General features: G+C 36.3%; 2 protein-coding genes and 2 pseudogenes across 3 annotated transcripts; 1 reads left to right on the top strand and 3 right to left on the bottom strand.

The window, feature by feature from the left end:
- Positions 1-4: 4 nt before the first annotated feature.
- Positions 5-4274, bottom strand: LOC110044708 (substance-P receptor-like). The gene is made up of 2 exons (XM_020750280.2): positions 4160-4274; positions 5-2111 (listed from the first exon to the last, which is right to left on the bottom strand). The coding sequence occupies exons 1-2, from the start codon at positions 4236-4238 to the stop codon at positions 1123-1125; spliced, it is 1068 nt and encodes a 355-aa protein (XP_020605939.2). The 5' UTR covers positions 4239-4274; the 3' UTR covers positions 5-1122.
- A 3400-nt stretch (positions 4275-7674) lies between these two features.
- LOC149101972 (substance-P receptor-like) lies at positions 7675-9007 on the bottom strand (annotated as a pseudogene).
- Positions 9008-12649: 3642 nt separating this feature from the next.
- Positions 12650-14184, bottom strand: LOC149101973 (substance-P receptor-like). The gene has a single exon (XM_089275533.1). The coding sequence runs from the start codon at positions 13964-13966 to the stop codon at positions 13013-13015; it is 954 nt and encodes a 317-aa protein (XP_089131659.1). The 5' UTR covers positions 13967-14184; the 3' UTR covers positions 12650-13012.
- A 3847-nt stretch (positions 14185-18031) lies between these two features.
- On the top strand, positions 18032-22884 carry LOC110044896 (substance-P receptor-like; annotated as a pseudogene). The gene is made up of 2 exons (XR_016202561.1): positions 18032-18174; positions 20485-22884. The product of XR_016202561.1 is annotated as a substance-P receptor-like (transcript).
- Positions 22885-24863: the final 1979 nt, after the last annotated feature.

Here is a 24863-nt window from a genome sequence, read left to right on the forward strand (position 1 = left end):
AACATTTTATGGACAGTTATAAGGAATTGGACCATTTTACAACGTAAATTTTTAATTTTTCAATTTTCTTGCTTTAATTGTTAGACTTGATCCCATGCTTTGCTTTTTCGTATTTTAGTGTATTTCATATCTCAGTTTTTTTATATAATCGTTGCATATTTGAGAATCAGTTTCTATATTTTTAATTCTTGACACGTCATCTTTTTTATTCTATAAATACTTATATGAGGGCCACTGGTTTTTCAGTTATTACTGTTGTGTGCTACCCTCAATAAATAAAGTTGATTATTATGTGTTCCATACGCTTTTGTCTATTGGTCCAACACAGTGAGCCAGAATATTTTTCAATCAAAGAGGTTTTTTTTTTTTTTTTCTGCGTCCCATTCGAGTCCCAATGATTTCTTCGCTGTCCCAGGTCTCTCATAATTTTGATATGAACACTGTAGTCTAGATTCCTACATCGGCTATTACTGGACGGAGGACTTCTCCAACCTTTCCATATTAAATTGTCTACTAAACGAATTTTCTAGCTAACTCCCCACAATTTTTAAAGGTTTATCAGTTCACTGGGGCACTTTATAATCGTCTTCTTCTTTTTGAGCCATGCAAGGTTGCTGTTGCTACCTACAGCAATTTATGAATTCAATATGGGATTGATATTCCAAGTAAGAAAACGTTGATTAATGAAAGGACATTCTTCGATCTGGGAAAAGTTTTGCTTATTTACATTATGGGACGAATGACATTTGTTGACAACACTACCTAAATATTGCGCGCACCTTTATTGGCCACCTAGATTGTATTATTGTGTAACGAAAACACGGCAATTGCATTGAAGGAAAGCTTTGCATATTTTCTATTCGCTCTTTTTTGTTGTTATTGTTATTGTTGTTGTTGTTTTTGTTGTTGTTGTTGCTCTTTTTGTTTTGTTTTTAAGTAAGGTTATGTCAAACATCTGAAAATAACAGTTTGTATTTTGCTTCTGACTTTTCAGTCTGACTTCCACGCAGCATACCCTGCAAAATGTAACCCTGGCCCATATGCATGCAGGTAAATAACTTCCGTTCGTTATCCTTAGCAAGAAACACAGACAAACTAAAATGAATGTTTCTTTTTATCCTATCACATATGCTCAAGTTCAAAGCTTTGGAATCGCAAAGAAACAACGTTAAGATTGCGAATTTTAATTTTTCTCCGGCAATTCCTAAATAACTTATGGAAACCATTCCCAAATTTTTGATTAAACGTGAGATAAACGTAAGGGTTAAAACCGCTGTAAGTAGATATTAACCAAAGAACAAATAAAAGGAGGCTTCCGTTTAGCTCCAAATAGTTTATATACTCCAGAATAACTGATATGAACAAAGGAAGCCAACACACTATATAAAAAACAGTAACAACGATCATCATCAAGGTAACTTTTCTTGCCGTTTTTACGGCTTCAACTTGTTGTGCATTCTGACTGGATCCCTCTCCTGGAACTTGACGTGACCAAAGTGTGAGACACACTTTTGCGTAAAGGGCTGCTATTACCAAAAAAGGCAGGAATGCCAGCAAACCACCGGTGATGATATTAATAATTGTCCACTCTTGTAGAACATCTGTCAAGTCACAGTAATAACAGTCATTTAATTTTTTGAAGCTTGCATTCTGAAGGAAGTTTAAAGGAGTAGCAAGGCACGTAGCCCAAAGAAGAAAAATTATTTTCTTTAAATGTTGAGACACGGGTGAAGATCTCAAAGGTCGCGTTACTGCATAAAAACGTTCAACGGCAATCGTTGCAAGGACCCAAAGTGAAAACATGTGGAAGCTGAATATAACTGCAAGGAATACCTTGCAAGTGATCAAACCAAGGAGCCCTCCTAACCATGAGTTGTTCATCAAACTGTAATGAATGACATTCATTCCCTCTGCTAAGGTGATCATAAGATCTGCACATGCTTGATTCAAAATCAGATAGTTGGTAGTGGTCTTCATGGAGTTATCTGTTCGTATTATGTGAATGATGACTGAGTTGCCGAACAGAGACGCAAGAAATGTGGCAATGTAAGCAACATGCAGCAACCAAAGCAGCTGGAAGTGTGTTTCTTTAACGAAGATTGTCGTGTTTACTAGAGAGAAACATAAATTGAAGTTTATTGTCATGGATAATTATCGCTTGTAATGATATGACTATACTGAATTGTTTAGATGACACACTGTGAAGCAGTCTAACTTTAAGCATGTCACTACCAGTTGCCGTACGTATATCTGTGCTGCTTCCTCTTCAACACGTTCAGTATTGAATTTGAATGCGCGACTATACTGATAATGAAAGAAATACCTTAAGCTTTCTCTACAAGATAAGACAGTTGTGACGACATCTAGTCTATTAAGAGTTAGTGCCAAGAGAAAACCAGGCAGAAACAGGCAGGAGGTGATATAGCTTAAATCACCGATTTCGCTCAAACTTGGCGCAACGTTTGGGTCCGGTGAGTAAACGATTATGGCAAAAAAAGTACGCAGGTCAAAATATTTTGTTCCCTTCAAGCTAGGGGGTACAAAAAAATGGCCATTTGGCACTAATTTATGCATATTTAATAAGCTGTCTTTGGTTTGGTATTTCTACAACAAGAAAAGCCATGTGAAAATGAAATCCACTGTATCATGTTCTACAATCATTAATCTCAAAGCAAAGATATTTATTTGAACTAGGAAATTTTATTTCTCTCTGTTGTTCCATCTTAAGTAAGGTTCATCGTAGTGCTGTTAATAGCCTTTAATTGATAGCAAATATCTGCAATGGGCAAATTGTGACAACAATCACCTAAGTTCTCAAAAACGCCATAAAATGTATGGGAACTTCAATATGTTTTTTTTCTGTGCTAGCTTTCTTCATGGGACTTTACGATTTATGGCCATTTCGTGAACATCCTCTTAAACACTAAAGCCCGTTTTTCTGTCTGAACCTAAGTCGAAAACAACAAGAAATATGTAGCTAAGCATTTTGCTATCTGTTACAAGAAACCATTTGGCGTTAAGCTGCACTTGAGACACTTCGTTTCTTTCAAATAGTTTTCTCACGATATCGATATAAATACTGCAGCAGAAGATTCAACTCACAGGTTTCCTCACCTAACGCTTTCAGGCGCAAAATACAATGGAAGCAGAAAGATGACCACCACATGCATGGGGAGGTTGGGGGGGAGGGGGGGGGGCGCTGACTTCACCAACTTTGAACGATTGTGTCTACGAGCGTTTAGCAACAAACCTTGAAGAACTTGATTTTTGTTAGAGTGTTTCTCACTTAATTTTCGAAAACCAATCGGTTTCCCATTACTACGCTACACGATTGGCTCCGAAACCTGGCGACAAATTTTCATCCAATAAGAAGTAATACTATCCAAGACCTATCGTGACGCACTTGCAAATGTTTTCCCGCGCTTCGCGTACTTCTTACTTCGAAAATTTAGTGGTTTCCTGGATTTTCTGTGTTCTTTTTGATTGGTTAGAGTGATTAGTTTGGTTTCGGTTTTACGACACTCACTCCAAAATTTACCTGGGAAACGAATTAGTATCACTATTTTCTACTATATTGGTTCAAGGAGCATCCGGTTTATGTTCCCACGACAACTGTATTTTGACAGTTTTCAAATATTTTATTGGCCTCTTTTCATTGATTCTTTTTTTTTTTTTTTTTACTTTCCCTTTTTTTTTTTTACTTTTCTTTTTCTTTTTTTTTTTTTTTACTTTTTTTTACTCTACTTGATTAAGATAGAATTATTCACCTGTTTTGACCATTTTGAGCCAGTTTAGAAGTAATGAACAAAGAGTTAGTGTGTAAAATATTCGTATATGAAGTTGTTATCAGGGGTGAATCAGTAGCTGCTGAAGGTTTTGTCATACCCCAGCAAAACGACGATTGTTTGTATGAAAACCAAATTGAATCCGACACCGATTAGTTTTTCCAGTGTCTTACTAAGCAGTAGTTATATTGCATCAGGTCTTGGATGTATTCTTTTTCTAATCCCTTATCAGAAATATTAAACTATTTATATGTCTAACAGAGTATGTTGTGCCTGAGTTCCATGTAGTTTACCGGTAGGGTTAAATTTTCTTATGTTAGGGCTCACGTCCCGTAACGTAGTTTTGCTAAATAGATAGCATGTTGATATCATACCTTCTTTCTCCAAAATGCTGCTGTTCATGATATATTGAACATTTATTCTACTGTTGTTCCCCAGGAAGGTGGAGTTCATCTCGAGTTTATCTCCTTACAGTGTACGTGAAACTTCACACATGATTTTCAAATCCACTAACAGAGGGCACTTATTAGACTTCCGTCTTTCCTATTTTTAATTAAATTGTCACCGTAACACCCATATGCATGAAAAGACCCCGTCCAGTTTATCTACAAATTAAAATATTTAATAATTTTTTTTATAAAATTGTATTTTCGCCGTTCCCATTGCTCGATTGATTCTTAAAAGGTTCACTTGACTTTATATGAAAAAATTGAATTATCCTAGCTAAACAATATTTCTATTTGTCTTTACGCAGTACACAAGACACAAGACAAGACATTTTTTTTCCCGTACATATCACCACTTAATATGTTCCTTATCGCTTAAATACGCCTTTAGTTCTACTGCATTGTTTTAATTTGTTTTATCTCAGTTTGTCCTATTTCGTGAAAAGTCAATTGTTACGTCAAGAGTGTTTAAGAAGTCTTATTGTTTTACTTACTTATTTCAAAGGTGGGTTTTCATTTCGATTACTTTTCGGCAAACTTAATTTTAATCATATGTTGGGTTCATTTTAACAACTTTCAACCAGCATTGATTAGATGCAGAACATCGCATTTCCTCTCCTCTATTTTTTTTCCCCACAGTTTGTGCGAATACAAAACGTTTATTCAGGTAATTTTTAGAGTGAAGTGTGATAAGATTTTACTTGAAAGGTGGGTTTTCATTTCGATTACTTTTCTGCAAACTTAAGGTTACTTCAAACTTTAGCGGGGCTACATTGGTCGATTTTTTTTGGTCAAGAAAATTAAAGTCCGCGAAGCTCAAGTTTCATTACTGTGAACTTTAGGGGTTCTGTTATTTCATTGGCTCGCGGCTTTTTAAGTTGACACATTCCTCTGTGAAGGCGTGATATGTTTATAAATCTTTAGAAGGCGAAAACTCAGACTCGTTTTTCGAGAGAATCCCTTCTCTTTCAATGAATTAATAGAGTATGCAGATTTGACGGTTTTCCATGAAATTTGGTCAGAACATTCACTGATAGATATGGAACAAAAGAGTGTCGGCGAATTCCTTTATTTTAAATACTTTCCTCGTGGCGGCCTTTAACGCAACAGGTTAGGCGAATTTTTCGATAGTCGAAGTTGACAGATCTATGAAAAGATAATAGGAATAAAAGAAAATGCTGACACGTTTTTGGAGATTGAGGCTTTGTGATAAACACTGCACAGTTATTTTGCAGAACGATCGCATTTGATACCCGATTAATTCGCTGGAACGTCAGTCAGTCATTTTGGAGTTGACGGCCTCTGCCGCCTCTGGAAAAACAAAATCCAAAACAAAACGTAATTTTATCGAATTTTACATTTTATAACCTTTCTGTTGATGTATAGTTTGTGGCGGTTCCCTTGAAAACAGCGCGCGTACGAATTTTTTTTCTGGAGGACACTCGCGAAGGTTTGAAGTAACCTTAATTTTAATTATATGTTGGGTTCATTTTAACAACTTTTAACCAGCATTGATTAGATGCACAACATCGCATTTCCTCTCCTCTATTTTTTTCCCACAGTTTTTGCAAATACAAAACGTCTATTCAGATAATTTTTAGAGTGAAGTGTGATAAGAACTGCGAGGTTAGACAAAGAAAAATGGGACATCTGGCCCGTCGATGATTGAATTGGATTTTGCTGTTGTGCATACAATATGACATGTCTATTGTAAAGAGTTTCCCAACTGAGTCGTTTAAAGTCTAAATTTATTTGTGTTTTCTTCGCCGACTTTAATTAAAATAAACTACCTTTTTCATTTTTGGAAATCCAACAATTTAGCATAATATACGCCAAAACTTCCGTTTCGACATTTTAAAAAAATAAAATCATTTATAATAAAGTTTCCATATAACGCGCGCTCTGAATGGCTGAAACAGCGTGCTTTATCAGAGAACAGAGTACGGGTTGATGACGGTAAGTTGGCTTCCAAATTTTTGCTTCGGAATTTTGACAAATTTGACCCAAATTAAACATCCCCTGTGACTCAGACAAACGCACTGGAAGCGAGCTATTTTTCTGCAGTGAATATGGCTCACAGATACCATTGTTAGCAACAGTAGTGTTAAAACTGTACTAAAATAACAAGTTTTGCTAGATTCCCGCCAACAAAACATGTACAGCTGTAGCGAAATACACAAATTCTCAACCTAAACAGTGCTTCGATAAAGACATTAATTTTGTTACGAAGGCAGAAATTATACTAAGAAGTAAAACAACGACAGAAAACAACTGAACTGTCTCTGTTTATGATGAGAAGCTTTATTTTTGTAAATTTACAATTAAAAATGCTCATTTGCTCAAACAACACTTACATGCAGTGTAGTAACGCTCGTTCTCCGGTCATCTCAGCGAAGTAAACCGACGAGTGGTCAGTGCAAAACTTGCTGTGATATTCTCTTCTGTGCTCGAAGTAGAACCAGTGGGAGCCGTTAAGTCTTTCTAACTTTTACGCTAGTTCGGGCAATCTTGCTGCATGCGGCTACAAGCCGCAAATAACTGTAGCTCCTTTCAAATTCAACCCGGCATTTCGCATTTTCATCCACAAGCTTTGAGCTCCGCGTTTCGTAATTTCCACTAGAAAAGTGCTCGTTTTCATGGGCCACAATACGGCCGGATTCCTCTGGACTATAAACCTTTACCTGCCTTGAGATCCGTATTTAAAAATTAACTTAAAAGCGAACTTTGAAGGCATCGTTCTTCTCTCCAAGGCCGCTCAAACTTCTCGAAACTAAAAGCTTAGCTAAAGTCCATTTTGTGATTGACAGCTGTCGCTTCGTTAGCCAATCAAATTATTTGAACAATTCTAACAAGGATTGTGATTGGCTTATTTTAGCGTGCTTTATCAGAGAACAGTGCACGGCTGACGCCACTTTTGCTCGTTTGGAAAATAAAGTTTGGTTTGAAAATTCAGCCGAATGCGTGGGGAAATTATCTGATTCTTTATCATAAAACAAATAAAGAAGCCTCGACTGTGCTCTGTTCTGTTGTAAAGCACTTAGGAAGCAGTAGAGCACTCAAGAAGTAGGGAAAAACACTCGACTACGTCTCGTGTTTTCCCCTACTATTCTTTCGTGCTCTACCGCTTCCTGCGTGCTTTACAACAGAACAGAGCACAGTCGGGGCTTCTTTATTTGTTAAATATATTTTGCATACATTGAGCGGTCTAAAACGTTTTTGTTGGCGGAAAACAAACTCAACTTAAATTCGCTCAAATAAGTTTATTTATGGATATTTTCGCTGCTGTCATTGTCAAAACTAATAAAAGTAAAGAGCGTGCACCTGAAATTGTGCAGAGTTCGCCTTTACGTAGATCTACGAGAAATCACTCCATTCGACCACAAAGAGAATAATTAAATGGTTCACTAAGAATGTCTTACATTCACTAATTCTTTTAATGCAACTTTGTCTTATATATACAATTTCTAATACTAAAAAATTTACTATGATCTAGCATCAGGAAACAATGTATTTGGCTACATATCCGTATATGATGATTTGGCAATTACAATGTGCACAAACGCGCCCTACATTAATGATACCTTATAGAAAATTAAGCTGTTTTATATTAGATTTGCTGAAGCTCTACACTTTGAGATCGATAATGAAGAACACTATTAAAATTTCCAAAAAAGCGCTTGAACTTTTTCCTGAACTTTGCACTGAAGATGAAATAAACATAAGGATTAAGTCCACTGTAGACAACCGTTAGCCAGAGAAGGAAGAAACCTAAGTTGTAGTTTATTTGCACATGTCCAAAACTTTCCAATATCGATGATATTTGCATAGGAAGCCAAGAAACTAGGAACAAAGCGACAACAGCAATCATCGTCCGGGTAACCTTCCACGCTGTTTTGATGGCGTCAGCTTGTCCTTGATTCGGATTGTTTCCATCTCCCGGTATCTCTCGAGACCACATTTTGACACATATTACAGCATATATAACTCCTATTATTAAAAGAGGCAGCAACCTATTGAGAGCTAAAACGATCATATTATATTTCTTCCAGAAGGGTGGAACATTCAAGACGAAACAGTAATGTGATTCCTTGATTTTTACGCTGGCGCTAACAAGGATGCCCGTGGAAGAAATAATGGACCAAACCCACAGCAGCACAATGGTTTTCTTTAAATTCTGGAATAGGGGCAACAATTTTAAAGGACGAATTATTGCGTAATAGCGCTCAAAAGCAATGATTACAAGGATCCAAATTGAAAAGAAGGGTAAAATTACAAAGCTGGCTTTAAATAATTTGCAAGTGATCAAACCTCCTATTCCTCCAGACCACAGGTAGTCGAATGAGGTATAATGGATGGCATTCATAAATTCTAGCCAAGTAATTTAGAGATCAGCACATGCTTGATTTAAAATCAAGTAGTTTACAGTGGTCTTCATGGAGTTGTCTGTTCGTATAACGTGGATGATGAATGAGTTGCCGAATAGTGACGCCAGAGATATGATAATGTATCCAAAATATATCAGGAAAATGTGTGATACTCCAGCGACCGTCCATGGCATGTCTCCTGGAGATTAGAAATAAAAAGACGAAAATTAATACGTACATATAAACCGATGTAGGCTTGGCTAAAGACTTCATTCATAATTTGCATAGGTTAAGGAGTCATCATCTATGCAATGAGGAATGAAAAATGCATACCCTCAGTACTCAGTCCAGTTTTGCAAAATACAACATCCAAATGGTTTCTATTGCTAAAATAAAAGCAATGTTGTTATTGCCGGGCAACAGGCTAAAATGTTAGGTATTGAACGTTTTGAGTGGTAGATACAGCTACGTTATTTTCTAGAAATGCTATCGTATATTGTCGTTTTAATTCCTTATAAATGCATCTTCTTATATGGAACGTTTCGGGTACACATACAAACTGAATATGTGATATAAATAACTTTAAGTGTAGCATTACCTCTGAATTCATCGCTGTTGTTTGTAATTCTATTGGTGTTGAAACTACCACTGCTTGTCGCTTGCGTCAAGTTCATTTCATCGGTGAGTTCTCCTCTACCTGTAGTCCGTTGGCAAGCACCCTTTTGGGGATTTTCCACGGTTTTTTTTTTCCATAAAATTTTAGCTAAGCAAATAAACCAAAAAACAATTATTTTTGACTGAAAAGACCTCTAGTGTAAGATTAACTTACAAGACAATTAACTTCATAAACCTACACTGGGGCGAATGAATGAAGTTCAGATGAGATCTTGTTAAGCACCTGACGGTATGGTGGGGTACAAGAATAACAAGCGTTGAATTAAAAGTAAATTACTCAAAAGCTTTTACTTCTGGCTTGACCATATTTCCAATACTTCCGTTCCCCCTTGTAGTTTTTTTTTTTCCCCATTCTGTTTTCTTTTTCTTTTTCTTTTTCTTTTTCTTTTTCTTTTTCTTTTTCTTTTTCTTTTTCTTTTTCTTTTTCTTTTTCTTTTTCTTTTTCTTTTTCTTTTTCTTTTTCTTTTTTTTTTTTTTGCATATATTTACTGCTATTGTTGTGATGCTGGCCCGCTGTCAGTGACAGTTGTTATTGCGTTGTGTTTAAAGCTTATGATTGGTATAAATACAAACGGTGCATTGGTTGGGATAATTCAGAATTCTTACTCTAAATATATTCGTATTTTCAGGAGATATAGTATCAATATTTACAACAGACTTATGCATCAAAGATAAACACTGTTGTTACTATTGGCGTACTTTTTACTTCACACTATAACTAACTTACAAGTAAAAAGCAATGTAAAAAATCCCTGAATATCATTTAACGACTTATATTACACAAGCCTAGCGCCTGTCAATTACCTACCATGAAACTTGTTGATAACAAGATATCGCTTCAAGCGATTTCTTCTTTTTTCATAGCGCGGTCAAACTATCCGTTAAATAACTTAGAAATCTACGCTTCTGGTACATTTTTGTGTACTTCGATCAAAAGCTAGGCTAACAAGTAAAAAAAAATCTTCGAAGGGTTAAGTATTTTGTGTAATATGCTAATTGCCTGTTATTTGCTAGCGCCACTGCTTCTGACTCGATAATGTCTGTTTGGATGCAAATGAGCTGTTTAACAGATTCTTGGACATTATGAGAGGAGCTTAAATAACTTTTCTCCAGCAGTCACTCTTCCAGATATGCCAAGATAATTCCCCTCCATGAGACGAAAACGGCCCAGTTAAAATTGAGACACTTTGTCTCATCATGTCTCATCAAAATCTAAGTCTTGGAAAGTGCTGGAAACTGTTTTGAGCCACCTTATGTTGGTCTAACATCTTAAAAATAGATGTACATGTTTTATAAAACAAATAACCGTTGCTACAGGCGTTGCTATGTTAAAATATAGCAAGATCTATTAATTTAAACGTAAATCAAGGAGTAACTAGAGAAGCGGTCAGAGATGTTGAATTTCGAAAAATTGTTTCATGGAGAAAAATTTATATCTGAAAGTTTAAGACCGCCTTAAATAGAGTAAGTGCTTAATCAATTTGCATACAACTGAATAAATTGCTCGTTAAGTAAAACTTTGATATCAATAGACCAATTTCGATATATTAAAATTCAGCCTAAAACAATAGACGTCAGGACGAGGTTCTGGGGAATAAATACAGAGTTTGTGGGCTTTATTCCCCAGAGCCTCGTGCTGAGGTATATTGGTTCAGGCTGAATTTTAATATATCGAAATTGGTCTATTGTAGGACACCCACGAGGGTGGAAAGTAATCTTAACCAAGGGGTAGCAGAACACTGTATCAAAAATAACGTAATCATTTAAATTCATGTGAAATAAATGTACTGTTATTTACCGCAGTCTAGCCGTGCGTAAATTGAGCGAAAGCAAAAAAAAATAGAGGAAGGAGGGGGTGGTTATTTTTTTTGCCCTCGTTCCAAGATAAAATTATTTACCGGTTTTGACCATTTTGAGCCAGTTTAGAAGTAATGAACAAAAAAAAAGTGCGTAAAATATTCGTTTATGAAGTTGTTAGCAGGGGTGAATCAGTAGCTGCTGAAGGTTTTCTCACCCCCCAGCAGAACGACAATTGTTTGTATGAAATCCAAATTGAATCCGAAACCGATGAGTTTTTCCAGTGTCTTACTAAGTAATAGTTATATTGCATCAGGTCTAGGATGTATTCTTTTTCTAATCCCTTATCAGAAGTATTAAACTATTTATATCTCTAAGAGAGTATGTTGTGCTTGAGTTCCATGTAGTTTACCGGTAGAGTTAAAATTACCTTATGTTACGGTTCACGTCCCGTAACGTAGTTTTGCTAAATAGATAGCATCCTGATAACATACCTTCTTTCTCAAAAATGCTGCTGTTCATGATATATTGAAAATTTATTCTACTGTTGTTTCCCAGGAAGGTGGAGTCCATCTCGAGTTTATCTCGGCCTTACAGTGTACGTGAAACTTACACGCATGATTTTCAAATCCATTAATAGAAAGCAGTTATTAGACTTTCGTCTTTCCTATTTTTAATTAAATTGTCACCGTAACATCCAAATGCATGGAAAGACCCCTTCCAGTTTATCTACAAATTAAAATATTTAATAATTTTTTTTCTAAAATAATATTTTCGCAGTTCCCATTGCTCGATTGATTCCTAAAAGGTTCACTTAATTTTATTTGGAAAAATTGAATTATCCTAGCTAAACAATATTTCTATTTGTCTTTACACAGTACACCAGACACAGGACAAGAAACTTGTCTTTTTCCGGTACATATCGCCACTTAATATGTTCCTTGTCGCTGAAATGAACCTTTATTTTTGCTGCATTGTTTTAATTTGTTTTATCTCAATTTGTCCTATTTCGTGAAGAGTCAATTGTTACATCAAGAGTGTTTAAGAAGTCTTATTGTTTTACTTACTTATTTCAAAGGTTGGTTTTCATTTCGATTACTTTTCGGCAAATTTAAATTTAATTATATGTTGGGTTCGTTTTAACAACTTTTAACCAGCAGTGATTAGATGTAGAATATCGCATTTCCTCTCCTCTATTTTTTTCCCACAGTTTTTGCAAATACAAAACGTCTATTCAGGTAATTTTTGGAATGAAGTGTGATAAGAACTGCGAGGTTAGACAAAGAAAAATGGGACATCTGGCTCGTCAATGATTGAATTGGATTTTGCTGCTGTGCACACAATATGTTATGTCCATTGTATAGAGTTTCCCAACTGAGTCGTTTAAAGTCTAAATTTATTTGTGTTTTCTTCGCCGACTTTAATTAAAATAAACTACCTTTTTCATTTGTGGAAATCAAATAATTTAGCAAAATATACGCCAAAACTTCCGTTTCGACATTTTAAAAAAATAAAATCATATATATTTTGCATATATTGAGTCTAAAACGTTTTTGTTGGCGGAAAACAAACTCAACTTAAATTCGCTCAAATAAGTTTAGTTATGGATATTTTCGCTGCTGTCATTGTCAAAACTAGTAAAAGTAAAGAGCGTGCACCTGAAATTGTGCAGAGTTCGCCTTTACGTAGATCTACGAGAGATCACTCCATTCGACCGCAAATAGAATAATTAAATGGTTCACTAAGAATGTCTTACATTTACTAATTCTTTTAATGCAACTTTGTCTTATATAATACAATTTTTAATACTAAAAAATTTACTATGATCTAACATTAGGAAACAATGTATTTGGCTGCATATCCGTATATGATGATTTGGCAATTACAATTTGCACAAGCTCGCCCTACATCAATGATAACTTTTACAGAATTTAGCTGTTTTATTTTAGATTTGCTGAAGCTCTACACTTTGAGATCGATAATGAAGAACACTGTTAAAATTTCCAAAAACGCGCTTTAACGTTTTCCTGAACTTTGCACTGAAGATGAAATAAACATAGGGATTAAGTCCACTGTAGACAACCGTTAGCCAGAGAAGGAAGAAACCTAAGTTGTGGTCTATTTGCACATGTCCAAAACTTTGCAATGTCGATGATATTTGCATAGGAAGCCAAGAAACCAGGAACAAAACGACAACAGCAATCATCATCCGGGTAACCTTCCACGCTGTTTTGATGGCGTCAGCTTGTCCTTGATTCGGATTGTTTCCATCTCCCGGTATCTCTCGAGACCACATTTTGACACATATTACAGTATATATAACTGCTATTATTAAAAGAGGCAGCAAACTATTGAGAGCTAAAACGATCATATTGTATTTCTCCCAGAAGGGTGACGCACTCAATACGAAACAGTAATGTGATTCCTTGATTTTTACCAAGTTGGCGCTAACAAGGATGCCCGTGGAAAAAAGAGTGGACCAAACCCACAGCAACACAATGGTTTTCTTTAAATTCTGGAATAGGGGCAACAATTTTAAAGGACGAATTACTGCGTAATAGCGCTCAAAAGCAATGATTACAAGGATCCAAATTGAAAAGAAGGGTAAAATTACAAAGCTGGCTTTAAATAATTTGCAAGTGATCAAACCTCCTATTCCTCCAAACCACAGGTAGTGGAATGAGGTATAATGGATGGCGTTCATAAATTCTAGCAAAGTAAATAAGAGATCAGCACATGCTTGATTTAAAATCAAGTAATTTACAGTGGTCTTCATGGAGTTGTCTGTTCGTATAACGTGGATGATGAATGAGTTGCCGAATAGTGACGCCAGAGATATGATAATGTATCCAAAATATATCAGGAAAATGTGTGATACTCCAGCGACCGTCCATGGCATGTCTCCTGGAGATTAGAAATAAAAAGACGAAAATTAATACGTACATATAAACCGATGTAGGCTTGGCTAAAGACTTCATTCATAATTTGCATAGGTTAAGGAGTCATCATCTATGCAATGAGGAATGAAAAATGCATACCCTCAGTACTCAGTCCAGTTTTGCAAAATACAACATCCAAATGGTTTCTATTGCTAAAATAAAAGCAATGTTGTTATTGCCGGGCAACAGGCTAAAATGTTAGGTATTGAACGTTTTGAGTGGTAGATACAGCTACGTTATTTTCTAGAAATGCTATCGTATATTGTCGTTTTAATTCCTTATAAATGCATCTTCTTATATGGAACGTTTCGGGTACACATACAAACTGAATATGTGATATAAATAACTTTAAGTGTAGCATTACCTCTGAATTCATCGCTGTTGTTTGTAATTCTATTGGTGTTGAAACTACCACTGCTTGTCGCTTGCGTCAAGTTCATTTCATCGGTGAGTTCTCCTCTACCTGTAGTCCGTTGGCAAGCACCCTTTTGGGGATTTTCCACGGTTTTTTTTTTCCATAAAATTTTAGCTAAGCAAATAAACCAAAAAACAATTATTTTTGACTGAAAAGACCTCTAGTGTAAGATTAACTTACAAGACAATTAACTTCATAAACCTACACTGGGGCGAATGAATGAAGTTCAGATGAGATCTTGTTAAGCACCTGACGGTATGGTGGGGTACAAGAATAACAAGCGTTGAATTAAAAGTAAATTACTCAAAAGCTTTTACTTCTGGCTTGACCATATTTCCAATACTTCCGTTCCCCCTTGTAGTTTTTTTTTTCCCCCATTCTGTTTTCTTTTTCTTTTTCTTTTTCTTTTTCTTTTTCTTTTTCTTTTTCTTTTTCTTTTTCTTTTTCTTTTTCTTTTTCTTTTTCTTTTTCTTTTTCTTTTTCTTTTTCTTTTTTTTTTTTTTGCATATATTTACTGCTATTGTTGTGATGCTGGCCCGCTGTCAGTGACAGTTGTTATTGCGTTGTGTTTAAAGCTTATGATTGGTATAAATACAAACGGTGCATTGGTTGGGATAATTCAGAATTCTTACTCTAAATATATTCGTATTTTCAGGAGATATAGTATCAATATTTACAACAGACTTATGCATCAAAGATAAACACTGTTGTTACTATTGGCGTACTTTTTACTTCACACTATAACTAACTTACAAGTAAAAAGCAATGTAAAAAATCCCTGAATATCATTTAACGACTTATATTACACAAGCCTAGCGCCTGTCAATTACCTACCATGAAACTTGTTGATAACAAGATATCGCTTCAAGCGATTTCTTCTTTTTTCATAGCGCGGTCAAACTATCCGTTAAATAACTTAGAAATCTACGCTTCTGGTACATTTTTGTGTACTTCGATCAAAAGCTAGGCTAACAAGTAAAAAAAAATCTTCGAAGGGTTAAATATTTTATGTAATATGCTAATTGCCTGTTATTTGCTAGCGCCACTGCTTCTGACTCGATAATGTCTGTTTGGATGCAAATGAGCTGTTTAACAGATTCTTGGACATTATGAGAGGAGCTTAAATAACTTTTCTCCAGCAGTCACTCTTCCAGATATGCCAAGATAATTCCCTTCCATGAGACGAAAACGGCCCAGTTAAAATTGAGACACTTTATCTCATCATGTCTCATCAAAATCTAAGTCTTGGAAAGTGCTGGAAACTGTTTTGAGCCACCTTATGTTGGTCTAACATCTTAAAAATAGATGTACATGTTTTATAAAACAAATAACCGTTGCTACAGGCGTTGCTATGTTAAAATATAGCAAGATCTATTAATTTAAACGTAAATCAAGGAGTAACTAGAGAAGCGGTCAGAGATGTTGAATTTCGAAAAATTGTTTCATGGAGAAGAATTTATATCTGAAGGTTTAAGACCGCCTTAAGTGGAGTAAGTGCTTAATCAATTTGCATACCACTGAATCAATAGCTCCTTAAGTAAAACTTTGATATTAATAGACCAATTTCGATATATTAAAATTCAGCCTAAAACAATAGACGTCAGGACGAGGTTCTGGGGAATAAATACAGAGTTTGTGGGCTTTATTCCCCAGAGCCTCGTGCTGAGGTATATTGGTTCAGGCTGAATTTTAATATATCGAAATTGGTCTATTGTAGGACACCCACGAGGGTGGAAAGTAATCTTAACCAAGGGGTAGCAGAACACTGTATCAAAAATAACGTAATCATTTAAATTCATGTGAAATAAATGTACTGTTATTTACCGCAGTCTAACCGTGCGTAAATTGAGCGAAAGCAAAAAAAATCGACGAAGCAGGGGGTGGTTAGTTTTTTTTGCCCTCGCTCCAATTTACGCGCGGCCAGAATGTGGAAAAGCTCTTCATACGGGAACGCATGCCATGCTACGCAGCCTACCTTCGTTTCTGTTCAAATCACTTCGAAACGGCTCAAAACGACCCAGGAACACAGGTAAATAACAGTACATTTATTTTACATGAATGTAAATGATTACGTTATTTCTGATACAGTGTTCTGATGGGTGTCCTTCGGGGAAAAAAACTCGTATAAGCGCCAGTTTCAATACAGCCCTAACAAACTATGTATCAGAAGAAAGCTTAATAAATGAAGTTTACGATAAACATACAATTAAAGCGAGGTTTTATTTTAAGAACTTCAGGAGCCGGTAAGGGGTGAAACGAACGATGGTTCTTCTAGTGAATTTGTCGGTTATCAGATGCTGTAACACGAGCAAAATGACTGCACAGTCTTATTAACAAGGCATCAATCAACAAACGCATATCAGGCTTTTGCGATATTCTGATTAGTTGTCTAGATATTCGCATCTAAAGTTGGAGTAGCTAAAAATATACAAGATGTGTTGCCTAAGTGGACGCCACAGGAAAAACAAGTTCAATATCAAAATTTCTCGACACATATTTGCCACTGCTGTCATTAACCAACAAAATTTACAAGTTGTACAGTAGGACAACAAGCGACTCTGCAAACGGAGGCTTAAGATGAAGGGATGACGGATGTCGTTTTCTTCCATCCATCTGGGACATGACGAGAAGTCCCAAATGCAAACAAACTTCTCACCTGTGTCAGCAGGTATTGGGTGACTTAGTGAAGTGAAGAAGAAGGAAAGAGGGGGTGAATTGAGTTTTGAGTTTTGTAAATTGTTATGTTTTTTTTTTTTTTGCCTGGGGAGTTAAGATAGAAAGTTGCAAATGTCCTTAAAGTAGCCATGGCACTTGGAAATGCTTCATTCCGGTATTGTCAAACAATCAATTTACAACATCAGCCAGATGCCGAAAAGAAAGCAAAGTGCTCTAGACAACCTTCATAGAAGGCCGCTTTTCGGTTGAGATTTAAGTACAGAAAAATCATGCTTGGGTCTTTTTATCTGGTTTATTTATATTGGGAATTTAAGCTCTGTTGCCAGAACAGCAGGTGTTTGTCTAAGAGCAAATTAACCCACACGAAACATAACTTTTGATTGAAGGCCCTGGCTAAATATTTTAACCAACTTTTAACTGAATTTCTTGCGACGTTGAAAATGTAAGGTGGGTCAAAAAATACACTGAATAATAATAATAATAATAAATAAGGCAATCCACATGACCATGTAAAGACGCCGTAACACTTGATGGCAGCTAATCTTGTGACGCAATGTGTGCTCAGTCAATTGATTTACAAGTAGAATTAGAAGCAAAGATTTCGAGCCAGTACCATCCGCAACCGTCATGGTTTGAAAAATCCAAATTAGTCAATTTCGTGCAAAATATTGCCTGAAATTCTTAGACGCTTTTTCGCTTCATGAAATCGCATATTATTAAGCCTAATGGAACATTTTTTTATTTCCTAGCTAGAATTAAATCTCCTGGAGACAAAAACTTCCTTTTAAATTATTTACACAAGCAAATTAGAGTAATAGGTTCACTGAATTCATTTCCGAAAGAATCTTGAGCTTAAGTAAATTTTTTGTAAGCCGTATGACATAAAACCAAGGCGACATAAATAAAGGTTAGTCTTCAACCTTAAAGAGCAAAATGCTGCTCGAGATGTGTTAGTTGAAACAATGTAAAGCAAGATCACAGACATGAGGGGGGGACTCTTTCTGATACTTGTTGTTAGAACAAGGTGTAAGCTTTTCAGAATCAGGCAAGTGGCCAATTGTTGAAGTAAGGACCAAGGTGAGTTCATCTGAGTTTGTAAGGTGGAAAATGCGGTTATTTTATAACCAAGAGCTGAGTAGCGTAGCCGGGTAACTCTTTGACTCTCTAGGCTGGTCAAACACGCGGAGACATCAATGACTAAAAGTCTGTGTCCAAGACTTACGCTTTTTTATTCAGATCCGAGCCTAAGATTTCGTCAACGCAAAGCAAAAGCGATTCATTGTATTTGGTGCTTTGTAAAGGTTTTTATCTCGCGCTTACAAGAAAATTCGCATCGATTTAGTAACAACACTGTCTGGATGTTTCGCTCAGTTTCCAGCCTTGGGTGGAAACTGAGCCTATCTGAATCTCTTAGTTATGATAACGCGTAACACAATGGCTAAAACTGTGGAAATACAAAATATTGGAGACTTCATGATCATCTGAGTGTAAAAAACTTTTACACTTGCAGGCGAAAACTCAGAGATTTCCTGGAACGCCCAGTTTTTGTCCTGACTAGCGTATAGACATAATCGATCAGTTAAGGTCATTTTATTACGGTGAAAAAATATATATATGTTTCAGCAACTTTAAAGATAGCTACTGCCGGCTGAATGGCCAAATCCCATGTATTCAAGAAAGAAAATCATCCAGGTTTTAATTTTTTTCTAAAATTTATGCCTGGTAGCTGTCAGTACTTACTTGCAAAGATGTCGGTGAAGCTAATCGTTTTAGCAGGGGAAAAAACAACCAGTCGGAAATAAAACTAGCATCAATAAAAGACAATCGTAAGCCAATGTAGCTCAAGGACAACATTGCTGCTTTTCTTCTGAAGTCCACTTAATTTCTCAGAAACGTTTGTCCACATTTCAAGAGTGCGGCTGTATTTAATCAAGATGCGGTAGACATATTCCCTGACAGCTTCGATAGAAATGACGCCACCATTCCGAACAGCCGCTATCTTGAATCCGCCAGCTTAGATTCATTTAGGGCTTTACGATTGTTACAAAAAGTTGGAATACCTCCGACAATTGCTCAAAAATGATCAAAACCGATAAAGAAAGCTCAAATAAGCAAGCATGTAAGAGTTACTATAAGAAGTGAAAGCATTTTCATTAAAAACAGAAACTTAAATTCAAAATTTGCAAAAGTTTGTCATAATATGGTTGCCATGGAAACCTCAAGATCCTTCACCGATCACATGGTGCTGAATATGGCTTTTAGTTACTTGACGGCTATTTGTCCTTGCCTTTTTGCCCGCCGTATTTACCCGCTCCTATGATCTGAGTTTAGTCAATGAGGATCTTGTCTCCCCTTAGAAGGGATGAAAAACAAAGCAGGATAAGGAAAAAGAACTTGAATAAACAAATCATCGAAATTATACATCGATTAGCATGAAAACTACGAATGTTCCGTCATTCAATGTTATTATCAAGTTGCCCCTTGCTGGTAGCTATGAAGCAAAGGGTTGGAACTTGAAAAAATGTGTTAAATTCAATTTCAGATTTCTCCATTAGCCGCGCCTCTGAGCTATTTTGGATCCTTAGCCTTATAACAGGAGCTACGTAACTATTTCTGTTATGTTCTAAGAAAGATATGTTACATCAAGTTTTGTTTGATATCTTTTCTTTGTCACGTTTCATGAATTATGGAGACTCCCACCAACTTCATTGACAACTTGTAAAATTATGGTATTATTTAAAGCTACCTCTCACATTGACGAAAAGGAAAATAGGAAAATATTTTGAATTGGTCACATTTGGTAGGGATGATGAAAATTAAGAGTGAATACAGGCCTTATTTTTAATTGTTCTCCTTCAAATTATTTTTAAACTACTCCTGGCTTCCGAAACCCCAGAAAGGTCTTAAGATAGCCACCCTGGCAAAATTACATGAAACTGAGCCAAGTGGCTTTTAAAAACAGCCCGGCTACGAAGGAAGTAGCATTATCTGCGAGAGTACAAGATACCATATCCAAAATTAATCTGAAAAATAATGCGGAACAAATGGTTTTCCACGTTTGAGTCCCACCTTGGAGTCCCACGTAAAATACGTGTTGCTGTTGCCCACATAAAGCGATTTTCAATCGAGTGTCGAAAGTAATCAGGCAATTACATTGATTTTGGTTTTGATTTTGGTTTTACTAAGGTTTGAGATTGACGGAGTAGTTTAATTAGTAAGTAATTGGTTTGGTTTTGGTTTTACGGCACTCAATTGAAACCTGCTCTAAGGGATTAATTCTATAACTGACTTACAGGCCTAAGGAGTTTGTCTTGAAACGCAACCAAATATGATTTACACCCAAAACTCCCATGTTGCTAAAAACTAACATCCCTATATCAATTCCAGGGAAACACACTACTCGTCTATTAACATTAGCGTCAATGATTACTGTTGCATTACCCGCTCTATGCATAGCCTATATCCTTCTCATATTGACGTCATTGGCAAGCAACTCTGTGCTCATTCACATCATACGTACAAGACAATTCTTGAAGACAGCAACCAGTCATCTCATACTCAATCAAGCTTGTGCAGACTTGATTGCAACGCTGACAAGCATGCCCGCCATGTTTAGTGATTCCCTATTTCACAGAGAGTGGTTTGGTGGAAAGGAAGGCCTGGTGACTTGTAAGTTCGCAGTGTGGGTGTTTTTTCTGCCAACGTTTTGTTCCGTATCGACCCTGACAGCAATTGCCATTGACCGATATTTTGGGGTAACTCGGCCCTTGCAGTCTTCTCCGATATCACTTCATATCCGGCTTGTTGGGATTGTGGATCTGGGCGATTGGGTCAGCGGCTGGAATGAAAATTATGGCAAAAATAGTGTTCCTCGAAGGACATTTTATCTGCCTCATTGATTATTCACACGTTGCGATGAATGCATGGAACGTAACGGCACTGTGTTTACTGCTTCTTAACTTTCTTGTACCTCTTCTGGCCATGACTGTGCTATATTCAATCGTGAGTGTCCGTTTATGGTCACGTGATCCACCAGGGGAAGGAACCAATCGCGACCAAAGACAAATAGAAGTGATGAAGACAGCTAAAAAAGTTTCCCAGATGATGATTGCTGTTGGGGTTTTGTTTGGTTTGTGTTGGTGTCCATTTCATGTTTTTGTTGGTTTATATTGCTTGCATAAGATTAGTTTGCCGTACCCTGCACTTAAGTTTATAGTTTGGTTGTCAAACGCTTACAGTGCAGTAAATCCGTTTGTTTACTTTTATTTCAACAGTAATTTTAAGCAGGAGATAAAGGTCATATTTGGAAAATGTTGCAGATGGCCGAAGTGCTGAACATAGAGAGCATGCTTTTAGCAATTTTGTTGTCAAATTCCTTAGTTCGTGTGTCTTATTGAAGTATCAAAAAGTCAAAGTTAAACGCAATTTTACAGGCATAGCTTTTGCATATGCTTGTCCTATCCAGTTGTCCTTTTTTTCACTCAACGAGAGATTGAGTGAATTAATTGAGTGAGTGAATGACTGGCCGTCCGACTGACTGTTTGATTGATGGATGGATGGATGATGGACGGACGGACGGACGGACGGACTGACTGACTGACTGACTGACTGACTGACTGGCTGGCTGACTGACTGACTGACTGACTGACTGGCTGGCTGGCTGGCTAGCTGGCTGACTGACTGACTGACTGACTGACTGGCTGGCTGGCTGGCTGGCTGGCTGACTGACTGACTGACTGATTGACTGACTGACTGACTGACCGGCTGGCTGGCTAGCTGGCAAGAAACCAATCGTTCTACTTTTCTTTATGCTTGCTTTAGTAGGCTTTATTTAACTAATTAGTCTTTATGGTAGTCATATGGGTAGAAAATATCATGAAAGTCAGTCTTAAATAAAAGTGTAGCAGCTGTTGACTCCAACACTTAGCTTAACTCCATGCCGTTGATTTGTCTCATTTCAAAATTCTAATTAGTTAGTGATCGAATCACAGCACGGTTTGAGGCTGAGACTGAGCAACGGAGACTTGATCTTTCGAGTTGTTCTCCCTTTTTCCCTCGCTACATGTAAGTTACGATTACTAAATCGTCGTTGATTTCGTTCTTTATTATTTATCTTCAACATTTGGCTATGTACTAATTAGGTTAACTAGGTTAGCTTTGCGCCGTATTTAAACCTTATTTCATAATTTTTAGCGTCAATTTTAGTATGCAATTCAATTAAGCTAGTTTTGGGCCGCACTTAAATTTTAAGTTTCACTACTTAATTTTCTTAGAATGTTTAACATTGGAGAATATTCTTTGTATGGGAATTTAGTTTCCCCCAATTATTCTCCAGTCATGTACTTTTTGTAATTTCTGTGATTTATTTACTTGTGCTAGCATGACAAAGTATTATTAAACTTAAACTTAAACTTAATTAATTCAGTGAGCCCAATTTTCACTGAGATTTTAATTTAGGCAATATCACATTCACATCGGTTTGAGGTACAAACTTTAAGAAAGAATGATCATGCACGAGGCGATTATCAAAGTTCGCAGGTTAGAGGATGGTCGAAAGGTTTAAAAAAAGTCGTTCAATTGGGCGGCTAGAATGATCCCGCTTCTGATCATGGCCGGGTGTATTAGTTTCTCGTCAGGTCATTATATTTTGGGTATAATTCACATTTCTTGTTAAGAGGTGCACACTTGTCAGCAGATACTACGCTAGAAAAACATTAATTTAAGTAAGAGGGATTTCCTTGTATGAGCTGTTCACTCGTTATTAAACTTATATAGTTTTATTTATTTTATATATTGTTTGTGTAATTATTTATCTATAGGCACAAAAAATCCAATAATCCAAGTCTTGATAATTTTTATGCTTTCTTTCATATATTTTTGTTTTTCTCAGGTTTTTTTGTCTTGGTTCATTTATTCTTACTCTAACCTACTCTGGTAGGCCTTAGAATACTGAGGTGAAGTCCCTGGAGGTGTTTTGGTTAATTACTAAATTCTAATCAGTTAGTAATCGAATCACTGCACTGACTGACTGTCCAAAATCCATCCAAGCGCGAATGGGTGATCCCCCCTTCTAACTTGCTGTTAACTAACTTAATTGTTAAGGCATTAGTCTTGTTAAGATGGGTCAATGCCAATCCGCTTTTAGTTCCCAGATAGGAACGCTATTGCAGGGATTGTATGCGCAAATCACACATACTTGTTAATTTCTCAGCTAATTCTGTTCCAAACCGAATACAAATTTGAAGTTTTAATACCAGCCGTACAGGGATACTTTTTACCAAATATCTGATCAAAGGTCTGATATCCGAATTACTCAGATCAAAGGTTTGATATCTGAATTACGTAATTATTTAATTATTGTATTTTATTTTACTTTTTACCTTTTGTTGTAATAACACACTTCTTAATGATGGCAAAATGTCTTGAACAGTTTAGTAAACCTCACTATCAGAGAACCCATCAATCGCGTCTTATTTACACTGTATGTTAAATATATTCACAACAGTGTGAAAACTTAGATATATCAACATTAGACATATTATCCGGCAATCGATATATTTCCAGCTACATCTTTCACTGATTCAACAGGAACAACTCGACATTGAAGGATTTTATAACAAGTTACGTTAGTAAAATGTGAATTCTCGGGTCGGTAGTGACTTGCAATGGAGGCTCATGCGGGACAATATCATTGAAAAGAGATATATTTTATTTACATTTGAAAAGACTCCCCGCATTATAGAGTAAGAAGCATCGTTCAATACACCATATTTGTATTCTCGGCCGGTAGTGGACTGGAACTAGCTTGCAATGGAGGCTCGTGCGGGGGAATATCATCAAAAAGAGATAAATGCTATTTACATTTGAAAAGACTCCGCGCATTAGCCTCAGTTGCAAGCCAGTTCCAGTCCAATACCGAGAAAACTATGGTCTATTCACGTCGCTTCAATGTAATCTTCTTATGCCGAATGATTTATTTTTATTTAAGACTACAATAAACTGGCCCCCTTGCCCATGTATCCTCAAAGAGGTCCGTAAAATAGACATTTTATGTGCCAATCATGACGCCATGTTCCTGCAAAACGATCTTATAACTTTTAACTGTATTTTTCCTTGGATCCTCGATCTTGAAATTTAAGACTGAATTTTTTAGGAATGCCAAAAAAATTCCAAAATTGAAAAATTTAAGGGTGCAAAAACTGTCAAGAAAAGGTTTGGCGAATCGCTTTTTCAAACAATTATACAAAATAAAATAACTCTTTACTAAAGACAGAAATACTTTTTCTTCATCTCTTTGGCTGATCTTTCGCGGAATCGCTCAGACAAAGCAAACTATTGTTAAATTAATGGCGCGCACGGAGTAAGCATTAATCTATCAGCTCATATTTTAAGAAGCCACTGTAATAAATACATTCATGATTTAGCTTGTTTTGTTCATGATGAGAAGTATTATTGGTATCATTCCTGAGAAATCGCCGAGAAATCTTGCCCAAAATGCAAGGGAATTGAAAGGAAACAAAGAGTGAGTTAAGTTGTAATTTGGCGAGTTCTTGTTTTTTGCGTTGCCTAGGGAGTTAAAAAAAGAAAAGTACAAATGTCCTTAAGATATCCATGTCATTGAAATTTCTTTACTGGTAACGTATTGACAAACAATCAATTTCCTACATCAGACAGATGTCGAAGTGAAAGCTAATGGTTCCACACAACCTTCATGGGAGGCTGCTTTTAGGTTGAGTGCAATGTGCACAAAATGAAAGCAATGTTTG

The sequence above is a fragment of the Orbicella faveolata genome, unplaced genomic scaffold (genome assembly GCF_042242905.1).
Source record: "Orbicella faveolata isolate gen_17 unplaced genomic scaffold, um_ofav_v1 contig_36, whole genome shotgun sequence".
NCBI classification, from domain to species: domain Eukaryota; kingdom Metazoa; phylum Cnidaria; class Anthozoa; order Scleractinia; family Merulinidae; genus Orbicella; species Orbicella faveolata.

Bases quoted from the DNA above. Each gene is read 5' to 3' on its own strand.
- LOC149101973 (XM_089275533.1), bottom strand. From the start codon at position 13,966: ATGCCATGGACGGTCGCTGGAGTATCACACATTTTCCTGATATATTTT.
- LOC110044708 (XM_020750280.2), bottom strand. From the start codon at position 4,238: ATGAACTCCACCTTCCTGGGGAACAACAGTAGAATAAATGTTCAATAT. The intron at 2,112-4,159 runs GTATGATATCAA...GTTTCTCTCTAG, and splicing joins CAGCATTTTGGAGAAAGAAG to TAAACACGACAATCTTCGTT.